Below are 12,243 nucleotides of genomic sequence, written 5' to 3'. Positions count from 1 at the left end.
TTTTTAAGAGTGCTGAAAATCTGCTCAGACTTTAAGTTTCCACTCAATAAGAAATAAAAAATCAAATGAATTCTACTGTGAACTTTTCCCTAAGAACTTTTTTACTTTATTTTATGATTTTATATATATATAATCAATTAAAAAAAGCAAAAAAAAAAAAAAAAACCTTGCTACATATTGTCACGAGTCTGTTCTGTTTTTGCCATGTTTTCCATTGACCCAGTTTCCCCGATTAGTTAATTAGCTCCTCACCTGTTTCTGTTCTCCCTTAATGATGACCTGCCTTTATAAGCCTGAGTTCTCCCTTGTTCCTATGTCCGTTATTATTTGATGTTACACGTTGAAAGCTCTCGTTATTAAAACCTCTCTATTTGTGGATACTCCTGTCAACCCTTGTGTTTGTTCTGCCTACCTGGAGGCACGTCTCGTAACACATATACTCGTTAAGCTAATTGAGACTTGCATATCATTGCGCTTTTGTTGATTTTGATTGCTTCCATTGTCCTCATTTAAGTTGCTTTGGATAGAAGCATCTGCTAAATGTAATTGTAAATAATATATATATATATACTGTATATCCCTGGTTTTAAGTTAAATAATTTAAAATAATTGAGTTCAATCTCTAGTTTAATTTAAAATCATGTCCATATCTTTTTTTTTATTTACTTTAATATATATTTTAGGCACATTTTAGTTTAGTTTGTTTGTTTATCAATATTTTAATGCCGTGTTAGGATCGGGGTTATTTACATGGCAAACACAATGTCAGCATCATAATCCATAACATTTTACATTATTATATAAAACATTTTAACTTGACATAAAGCAAAAAATCTAAAATACATTCAGGGGACACATTACAAAATCTTTCACTTAAACATCCACATTTTAGTCATTTGTTTCATTGTTTCAGTTAAATCATAATGTTGTATTAATTTGTCCCTCATTTGGCCACAATATTGCATTGTTTCCCATCATGTCATGTGCAGGGCTCCTTCATTTTTATTTTCAAAATGAATTAAATTAAATTATTTCAAGAATTGCTGTTTCCAGTACTGTCATGGTTAAAAAAACAATTAAAAAAAAGAGCCAGGCCACAAAAGTGATAGTTGCTTTATATAATCTGAGAGTAGCTTTATTGGATGTCATTTATTGTCAATTTAATTAAGGAAATATGAATGAAACTGTATTAAAATGAATTCATATATCTGCTCTAGAAGCAGTTTTTAATACTTTTTTAAAATTTTAATAGTAGTTTTTTTCAGTATTAAATTGTAACATACTGGTTTCCCCAATAAAACCCCTAGAAATGTTGTGATGTGTGTGTGTGTGTGTGTGTGTGTGTGTGTGTGTGTGTGTGTGTGTGTGTGTGTGTGTGTGTGTTTTACCCAGGCAGGCGGTTCTCTCTGGGTTGGTGGTGAAGCCGGTTTGGCAGTGGCACAGGAACGATCCCTCAGTGTTGCTACAGCGGCCGTCCTGACAAACTCCCTCCTTAACACACTCGTCCACATCTGGACACACACACACACACACTGGATGATTCAGATGGAGTTGAATTCACAGGAACAGAACGACCGGATAACTGCGCATTGAGTCAAATTAGCCAAATTACTGAAAGTTGCTCCATGATCGGCCAAAAAGTGTGCAAAAACATGTGTCTTTTATTTTCCACCTATTCTTTTCCACAATTTAGTTTTGCATCCTCTCTCTGACCCTCTGAATCAAACAAGCTGATTTTTTCTATACTGTTCCAGTGTAAAACTCCTATGAGTGCCATAATAATAAATACATTTTTGATTAAAAGTTTCTAAAAATAAATAAATAAATGTCTATAAGTAATTAAATAAAAATGTATAATAAATAAACAAACAAATAAATAATCATTAAAAAATGTAATTAAAATAAATAAATGTTTTAAAAATAAATTAATTAAAAGTGTTCATAAAATGTAAATAAAACTAATAAATAAATAAATGTCAGTAAACAAATAATTAAATAAATGCCAACAAAATAAATAATTAAAATGTCATTAAAATAACTACATATGTTTAAAATGAAATACATAGGTTTCAAAAATAATGAAATGTGTCAATTAAATAAATAGTAAAAAAAAAAAACAATTCTGCATAAAAAAAGCCTAAAGGACCTATTTTTTTTTTATAATTACTAAACTAAAATTAAATATTTTCAATAAAAGTACATGCACTTACAATATAAAATTATTCAATACTGAATTATTTAATACATACAAAAAAAGATCTCCAAGTACAGGTTGCCTACATTATATGAGCGTGAATGTGCAGATGTTTCCCTTTATCGCATTCTGTGCAATTATCCTGCATCGTGATTTTTTCTCATAGGATGTGTGGTGGACGTGTTGAAAGGAGAAATGTTTACTTCAGACGTTTGAGTAATGCAGTTACGCCAACAGAATCATTCCTTCTGAGAATTAAGGAACATTTCACATTGGAGAGATTGAAACAACTCCATGATGACAAGGTCCAAACCTAAATTCAAGGTCGCTGAGAACAGCACCGGTCACGCTTTAACATTTCCCCACATGTTTAGTGAGAAATGGCAGCTTGAAGTTGGCTGTGCATCACATCTGGTGTCATACCTTGGCAGGACGTCCCGTTAGCGGCGCTCCTGTAGCCCTGCGCACAAATGCACTTATAGGACCCCTCCGTGTTGACACACTCTCCGCTCGGGAAGCAGAAATCTCCTTCCAGACACTCGTTAATGTCTGAGCCAGACAGAAGTGTGTTAAAAACAAACTCATGTGTGACCCGGGACCACAAAACCAGTCACAAGGTTCAATTTGAAATTGAGATTTATACATCATCTGAAAACAAAATATATAAGCTATAAATAAGCTCTCCATTTATGTATGGTTTGGTAGGATAGGATCATATTTGGCCGAGATTCAACTATTTGAAAATCTGGAATCTGATGGAACATGATCTTTACTTAATATCCTATTGATTTTCAGCATACAAGAGAAATGTATAATTTTGACCCATACAATGTATTGTTGGCTATTGCTACATATATACATGTGCTACTGATGACTGCTTTTGTGCTCCAGGCTCTGAACTAGTGCTGTCAAACGATTAATCAAATTCAAATAATTTTTTTTTTTACATAATATATGTGTGTGTGCTGTGTATATTTATTATACATATTTAAATACACATGCATCAAAGAAAAGTATGTTATGTTTATATATTAAATATATTTATAAATCATATAAATTATATGAATATGCATGTACATACATGTGAATATATTTTTTAAAACGTGTGTGTATTTATATACACATAATAAATATACACAGTACACACACACACATATCATGAAAACAAAACCTTTTATTTTGGATGCGATTAATCGTTTGACAGCACTACTCTGAACAGAAGAGGAGTATAAAGCGGTTCATTTGTCTGACCTCTGCACTGGCGCCGCGGTCCGGCCGCTCTGAAGCCCGGTAAGCAGTCGCAGCGGTACGAACCGTCCGTGTTCACACACACACTCTGCAGCCCACACACCTGAGCACTCGCACATTCATCAATGTCTGAGGGGAAAACAAACAGCACGGGTTAGCCGTGACAGTGCACACACATACAAGCTGGGCATTTATTCTTTTAATATTTGCCTGACAACACAGGTTCAGTCTGACATGCATATCATACTTGATCACGCTTTCTTCTGCCTTGTCGCTTCCCTGTTATGTCAATCAAGCTTTTTGCACCAAAAATAGACATCATTTAGTTTTCATGACATTTTACGGCCTTTTTTGATTTTTGCTATACTGTGCCTTTAAGACATTTATTTAAAACACCTATCGAGTATTTTTAATGCCTTATTGATAAATACTTTTTTCCACTAAAATTAATAAATATAGTAAATTAATAAATATAAATAAATAAATCTTGAACTGTTTCAATAATTAAATTTGTCGACAAATAAATCTTGAAATGCATCAGTAAAATAAATGCTTGTTTTACAAAAATAAATTTTAAAATGTCAATAAAATGCAAAAATAAGTAAATAATAATTAGAAATATATGTTAAATAAATATATGTTTTAAAATTAATAATAATGAAATGTCAATACAATTAATAATTATGTTAATAAACAAATTGTTAAACAAAAATAAACAAATTATGAAATTTATCAAACAATACTGTAAATATGCATCAATAAATACTGAAATACTGTCAACATCATCAAATAAATGTTTATAAAAAAATATATGAAATTTGTCAATAACATACAAAATAAATAAATAATGAAAAGTTGATAAAATTAATAAATATGTATTTATTTAAAATACCTTTATAATGCATCTACTGCAGTAAACTAGCATAAACGCATAACATGCATGAAAATACATAAAGAAATGTAATAAATAAACTGATCATGAAACACTGAAAGTGCTGACATTTCAATATCAAAAATAAAATGTTTTTTAAAAAACATGAATGTGTCAATAAAATGAATAAATATGTTTTAAAAAATAAATAAATAAATCATAAAATGCCAATAAATACTCTCAATATCAACATCAAAAATATAAATGTTTGTAAAAAAATTAAACCATGAAAGTGTCAAAAAACTTTTTTAAAAGTAATCATGATATATCTTAATAAAATGAATAAATATGTTTTGAAAATGTCATGAAATGAGTAATAAAATTAATGAACAAATGTTTAAAAATGACAAATCAATAAACTGCAATTGATGCTGTTATTTATTTAATGACACGTTTCATGATCAGTTATTTATTAACACATTCGACTCGTTTATTGAAAAACAGATCATGATTTATATTTATTGGCATGCTAGTTCACTGTAGTAGATGCAGTATAAGGTTTATTGTAATAATATAAATACAGTTCTGAAGGTGTTTTGAGGCGGGTCCTCTCTGTCGCTGCGGATGCAGATCATTGAGATCTGAGATCAGGCCAGACGCACTCTTCCTCAGAACAGAGAGGAAGGAGGAGCGATAGAGCGAGCGCTGGAGGAACGAAGCTCTGACACATTTGATGCCGTTCATTTGCCAAAGCCAACCTTCTGCACTACATCCTTCATTCTGTGGCACGATGCTCTAAGAGTCGCCAGCAGAGCAGCTGTTTGCACTCAGAGAACTTCAAGAGGACTTGACAGTGTGCACAGTAAGTAATTAGACAGATTGCAGAGCCTGTGGCTTATCTGACCTGAGCAGCGTCCGTTCTGCATGCTGTGTCCGTCTCTGCAGGGAACGCACTTATACGAGCCCGGAGAATTGAGGCACTGCTGCCCGGGACACTGCAGCGGGTCCAGACACTCGTCCATATCTAACACACAAACAAGCAAGAACCACGTGATGCTGCACCAGTGTTAGTTTAGCATCGCTGATATACTCTTATAGTTTCTGCAGATATTGTGAATTCGATTTTATTTTTGCATTTTCTATTTTCTGTTAAAGTTTTAGTGATTTTTTTTTTTGTGTATGTTTTTAATATATATACATCGCTTTTATTAATATTTATTCATTACTTTGTTATTTTAGTACTTCAAGTTACAGTAAAAAAAAATATAAATGTATTTTTGGAAGTTAACAGAAATAAAATAAATTTTATAATTAATAAAAAAAAATCTATTTCAGTTAACATTTACTATAGTTTTTGTTAATCATTTGAATTAAATTCTAATTTATTTTTTTATTCTAATTTATTTATTTATTTATTTTTTTTTTTGAAGTTTTGTTGTGTGTTTTATTAGTTTTTACTCCACCCCTACCCCCCATATGTCTAAATAGTTTTTATTCATATTTATTTGTAAGTTTGAATTTATTTAGTTTTAGTTAGTTTAATACTTTGTTACACTAAACAAAAGTGAGAAATGTTGGCTGAAATAAAATAAGCTTAAGATTTTTTTTTTTTCAGTTAACCTTTATTTTATTTCAAGCAGTCTTATTTTAGTATCACCGATGTACAGTTTTGTAAATATTTTGAATTATATATTTTCTGTTTTCACTTTAATTTTGTCTAAGATTTTAGTAAATTTTGTAAAGTTTTATATTTTTATTAGTTTTTTAAACATTTAGTTTTATTCATTTTTATTTATAAGTTTTAGTTTGTTTATTTTCAGTTAGTTTAGTACTTACACATTACACTAAATGAAAATGAGAAATGTTGCCTTCGGTAACTAGCTAAAATACAATAATTTTATTTATTTATTTATTTTTTTCAGTTAACTTTTATTTTTGATAAACTATAACATTTTATTATTGATACATTTAAAATGTTACAGTTTGTGTTAATATATTGATAAAAAAAATCTGTTTTAATTTTAATTGTAGTGATTTTAATTCCTTAACTAGCTGAAATAATTACATTATTTATTTTTATTTAATTATTATATATATATATATATATATATATATATATATATATATATATATTTATTTATTTATTTATTTATTTTTTTATTATTTTTTTTTTTTAGATAACTATAATAGCCCTGATTCAATAATAAAAAAAAAATAATAATAATAATTATATATTTATATATATATATATTTATTTTTAGTGCTCTCTCACCCGTGCATGTGCCGTCCTGTAGATTGAAGCCCAGATCACACACACATCTGAAGCTGCCGGGAGTGTTCATGCATTGGCCATTAGTGCAATGTGTGGGGTTTTGCCTACATTCATCTATATCTGAAAACACACAGGAGAGACAGCACACATTCAAAAAACATTAATGGACCAGACTCCCATACAATATTCACATCTTTATCATTTAAAAATAAAGCGACATTGCTCTACAGAATGACATACAGTACACGTATTTTCTCGTATTATCAATTACTATCTATTAGTAACTGTGACTTTGTCTCATAATTGCATTAAAAACTAAAAAAGAAAGAAATGATCACTTTGCTTTTATCATATTCTACATTTAATCAAATCAATGTTATTTGACATCTGCAGTGATACCTTGGCATTGGCCATCAAGAGCCTCGAAGCCCGGCTGACAGGAGACACACCTGAAGGAGCCGACCGAGTTCACACACTCTTTTCCTGGACACTGAAGCTCGTTTTCACACTCGTTCACATCTGGAACAGGATAAGAAACAGACTCGAACCATTTATACTTCGTGGGTGAAGCTGGCAATAACCGCTTGTGAAAAAGAGATACATTTTAAGTATATATATAAAAACTGTACTATATTAATTAATATATTAATAAAATAAAAGGCCACTTAAAGAGAGACACATTCATGACCATGTGTCTTAAAACACTTAAGTAGACTTTTAAAAATGCACTTGTAATAAATAATAATAATAATAAAACTTCTGTTGTGTTTTACAGAAGTACACTTATTTTGATTTGTTGACTAAAGCATATAAAATACTTGAAATGTTATTAATTGCAACTATTACAAAATGTGTTAATATTAAACGTGTCAAATATATTTAAATGCATGACATACAAGTTTTAATTGAAATGCAATAAAGTACATTTTAATAACTCCAGCAGTAACTTTAACCATATTTCAAAGACAACATAATTATGAAATTACATAAAAAATATGCACTTAAGTGGGTCAAAAAACACTCTTAAGTTTAACTAATTGCATTTAATATTAATTTAAACTATAATACATTTTAATTTAATTGTACATAACATGCAGTTAAGTGTCTGAAAACATTACATTCAGTTCACACTAAAATATATTATTTCCGTAATAAGTACTTTTGAAGTGCACTTCTTTTTCACATGTTGAGTTTGAGAAGGTTTAATCCAGTAAAGCGGCTCTGACGGTTTGGTCACCTTTGCAGATGTTTCCCTCCAGTCTGAATCCAGGGCGACACACACAGCTGTAGCTGCCCATGTTATTCTCACAGCGGCCGTTAACACACACATCAGGAGTCTGGCGACACTCATCGATATCTGAGACACAGAAACTACTCGCTCATTATACAATAGGCTTCAGGCTTTCGCTGCTAGAAAATCCAGCATAAACCAGATTCAGATGATCTTCAGCTGTTTGAAGCTGGACATGAAGTGGTCTAAGATGGGTTTGGTGGTTGATCAAGTGGATTTCCAGTTGTTGTGGCTGAAGTCAAACTGCTAGACCGTCTCGGTCAATCAGATTAGAGCTTGATAGACTAGTTGGAGGAGACCTGAATGAGCTAGTTAGGCATAAAACGACCTTAAATTTTTACTTTATTTATTTCTGAAAAAAAGTGCAATGACAGTGTTATTTACTTACCTTACTGACTGCAGAAATGATTTTGGATTTTTATAAAATATTTTTTTTTTGGTACATAACTATGAAAGTTCGTTTCCACTACTGAATACAAATGAATATATAAATACATACATACAGAAAAAGTAATTGCGACTTTTTATCTCACAATTGACTTTTTTCTCGCAATTGCATGATATAAACTCATAATTTCAAGTTATCAGCTCCAATTCTGAGGGAAAAAAGACTATTTTATCTTAAATGAAAATAGCTAATGTAGCTTTGTTAATGCTGAAATTGAGTTGTAAAAAGCCATATGTGACCGTGGACCACAAAACCAGTCATAAGCGTATTTTTTTTTTAATTGATTACAACTATTTGAAAATCTGGAATGTGAGGGTGCAGAAAATATTGAGAAAATTGCATTTAAATTTGTCCAAATGAAGTTCTTAGCAATGCTATTTACTGATCAAAAGTTAAATTTTGATATATTTACGGTAGGAAATTTACAAAACATCTTCATGGAACTTGATCTTTACTTAATATCCTAATGATTTTTGGCATAAAAGACAAATCTATAATTTTGACCCATACAATATACAGTAGTTTTGGCTACTTGAGGAAGCTTTCGTGGATGGTTCATGTTCTTCTTGTGGGGACATGACCATCTCGGAGTTGTGTAATAGACTCCGCTATGAGAAACAGTTACATACGTAACCGAGACTTTCTTTATAATAGCTAATATTTTTTACTTTGTATGAGTGTTTTTGCCTTTGGAAAAATCTATAGTTTTTTTATTCATTTGTTTGTTATAAAGGGCATGGCCAGGTTTACAATTATAGTGGTCCATTCCCGGTTAAACTTCAGACCACATGTGTTGTATTTACCTGAACACGCTCCATTTTTAAGGCTAAATCCGGGTCTGCATGACACACAGCGATACGATCCCTGAGAGTTCACACACTCCTGTCCGGGACACTGCAGCGGATCTTCACACTCGTTCACATCTGCGTCCACACACACTCACACACACACACACACACACACACACACACGAGTCACAGTGCTCAATTAATTAACTGAGTAAGTGTGTATGAATGCACACAATAAGTGTGTTGAACACTGTATATGAATGCTCACCTGTGCAGGAGCCGCCCTGCAGTCTGAAGCCAGTTCTGCACACACACCTGAAGCTGCCGAGTGTGTTTTCACACAGTCCGTTAGAGCAAGCAGACGGCGTCTGACGGCATTCGTCGATGTCTGAACACAAAACACCATCCTACATTTAGGGTCTGCACATATTTCGCAGGATTGTGACCAGCTGGTGGTTTGAGGCGGATTGTTACCTGAACACGCTCCGTTTTTAAGGCTAAATCCGGGTCTGCATGACACGCAGCGATACGATCCCTGAGAGTTCACACACTCCTGTCCGGGACACTGCAGCGGATCTTCACACTCGTTCACATCTGTAACATCACACACATCCATCCATGCACACAGGAACAGTCATATGTGACCCTGGACCACAAAAGCAGTCATCAGTAGCACAGGTATATTTGTAGCAATAGCCAACAATACATTATATAGGTCAAAATTATAAATTTTTCTTTTATGCCAAAAATCATTAGGATATTAAGTAAAGATCATGTTCCATGTAGATATTTTATAAATTTCCTACCGTGAATATCAAAACGTATTTTTTGATTAGTAATATTCATTGATAAGATCTTCATTTGAACAACTTTAAAGGAGATTTTTTCAATATTTAGATTTTTTTGCTCCCTCAGATTCCAGATTTTCAAATAGTTGTATCTCAGCCAAATATTGTCCGATCATAACAAACCATACATCAATGGAAAGCTTATTTATTCAGCTTCCAAATGTATGAATCTCAATAAAAAACATTGACCTTTATGACTCGTTTTGTGGTGCAGGGTCATATATTTGTCATCTAAACGTATATTATTGAGACTCAAGTGACTTTTACACTTCTTACCCACGCAGGCGTTGGCCTGGAATCTGTATCCCGTTCGACATGAGCATCTGTAGCTGCCTGGAGTGTTTTCACAGCGGCCGGCGTCTGGACAGGGTGACGGCGTCCGGCGACATTCATCAATATCTGAAGAAGAGAACCATTGATTTTACCCTGAAATGCTCAGCTTTACTCTTATAAACTAAGCAAGCCAGTGGCGACAGCGGCAAGGAACCAAAACTCAGACAGAATGGAGAAAAAAACCTTGGGTACTAAATAGCTATGTTTTGTAGTACATAATAGAAAACAAATGCAGACAGTATTTAAAAAGAATGAGAATAAACAATAAAAATAAAGAAAACTTCAAACAATGTACTAAGTAAACTAAATTAAACGTTGACTAACAAAATGTTTTTAGTTTTATTTCAAGTGAAAGATCTACTTCTACTATTATTACTACCATAATATAACAAATTTAGCTTTTGTTTATGGTAAAATGAAGTAAAAAACAACAACAACATCAACCCCCCCCAAAATAAATAAATAAAAATAAATAAATAAATAAATAAATAAATAAATTAAATTAAATTAAATTAAATTAAATTAAATTAAATTAAATTAAATTAATAAATATAATAATAATTATATTGACTGACATTAAACAACAACTTGTCCTATGTAATTTTATCATTATGACATTAAATGACAAACTATATTAAAGTCTATTTTAGTTTATCATAAATGGTTGTCAGTACTTTCAGCAGGAACTTTAACCATATTTCAAAGACAACAGAAGTAATTATTAAATTACATACAAAAAAAGAAAGAACTCTTAAGTTCAATTAATTGTATTTATTTCTAAATTTAAACTAATACATTTTCATTTAATTGTAAATTATGCAATTAAGTGTCTGAAAACATTACATTTAGTTCACACTTAAGTATAATCTTTTAAAGCATTTTCTGTAATAAGCACTCTTTTTAATAGTGTGCCTCTTTTGCACGTTTTCTTTCAACAGGGCTCTTTTACAGCAGACTAATACAGATTAGTCTGCAGTAAAATAAATATTTACAGTCAATCCGTTGATATTTGTGTGCAGTGTGTTACCTGAACATTGTCCGTTGAGCAGATCAAAGCCAGGCTTACAGGAGACACACCTGTACGAGCCCTGAGAGTTCACACACTCCTGACCCGGACAGCGCAGAGGGTCAACACACTCATCTATGTCTAAGAGCACAAAACACCACATGATGGCAATTTACAGTTTAATAAACCTAACAAACACTGTTTTTGGAGACAGAAAACACATGATCCATTCTTAACATGCAGAACATTTTATACACTACCGGTCAAAAGTTTGGGGTCAGTAAGAGTTTTTCATGTCTTTGAAAGAAGTCTCTTCTGCTCACCAAGACTGCATTTCTGTGATTAAAAAATACAGTCAAAATAGTGAAATATTGTTATAATTTAAAATAGCTGTTTGATATATGAATATCTATTAAAATGTAATTTATTCCTATGATCAAAGCTGAATTTTCAGCATCATCTTCAGTGTCACATGATCTTCAGAAATCATTCTAATATGCAGATTTGCATATTAAAAAAGCATTTCCACTTTTCAACAGAAAAATGCAACAACAGTTTTCATGTTTGATCAATTTAAAGTGGCCTTGTTGAATAACAGTATTTATTTTTTATAAGAAAAAAAATCTCACTGACCCCGCATTTTTGAATGGTAATAAATGTCTTAAAATATTATACTACATAAATCAAAGTCATAATGGAAATAATTTGATAAAAATAAAATAACATAATGTTTTATCACTAAAATAAAGTGCTGGAATGTACAAAGCAAATTGAGCCAGCATTATGGGTAAAATGGTTTGAATGACCTATGCAGCTGTTGTCCTGTAGCTTGTATCCAGTCCTGCACAAACACCTGAAGCTGCCCAGTGTGTTTTCACAGCGGCCGTTAACACAGGGATTGGGCACCTGACGGCACTCATCCAAATCTGTGGAATCCATCAATC

The 12,243-nt window shown here is 31.8% G+C and overlaps 1 protein-coding gene across 3 annotated transcripts in view; it reads right to left on the bottom strand.

Annotated features, from left to right (window-relative positions):
* Nucleotides 1-12,243, bottom strand: part of LOC306888069 (latent-transforming growth factor beta-binding protein 4-like) — a 62,410-nt gene that overhangs the window by 11,271 nt on the left and 38,896 nt on the right. For 2 of the 3 annotated variants that reach the window (XM_079446194.1, XM_079446195.1), the window contains 13 exons: nt 12,106-12,225; nt 11,321-11,440; nt 10,237-10,359; nt 9,587-9,706; nt 9,381-9,500; nt 9,128-9,247; nt 7,823-7,942; nt 6,985-7,104; nt 6,586-6,705; nt 5,218-5,337; nt 3,446-3,571; nt 2,618-2,743; nt 1,389-1,511 (listed from right to left, as the gene is read on the bottom strand). In XM_079446194.1, the coding sequence (XP_079302320.1) occupies nt 1,389-1,511; nt 2,618-2,743; nt 3,446-3,571; nt 5,218-5,337; nt 6,586-6,705; nt 6,985-7,104; nt 7,823-7,942; nt 9,128-9,247; nt 9,381-9,500; nt 9,587-9,706; nt 10,237-10,359; nt 11,321-11,440; nt 12,106-12,225 (1,578 nt within the window). The remainder of the gene's footprint in view (nt 1-1,388; nt 1,512-2,617; nt 2,744-3,445; nt 3,572-5,217; nt 5,338-6,585; nt 6,706-6,984; nt 7,105-7,822; nt 7,943-9,127; nt 9,248-9,380; nt 9,501-9,586; nt 9,707-10,236; nt 10,360-11,320; nt 11,441-12,105; nt 12,226-12,243) is intronic. The other variant, XM_079446196.1, reaches the window with a different exon arrangement.

This window comes from Barbus barbus, assembly GCF_936440315.1.
Source record: "Barbus barbus genome assembly, chromosome: 22".
Taxonomy (NCBI): domain Eukaryota; kingdom Metazoa; phylum Chordata; class Actinopteri; order Cypriniformes; family Cyprinidae; genus Barbus; species Barbus barbus.
The sequence above is the reverse complement of the archived record's forward strand: the minus strand, read 5'-3'. Positions and strand labels throughout refer to the sequence as shown.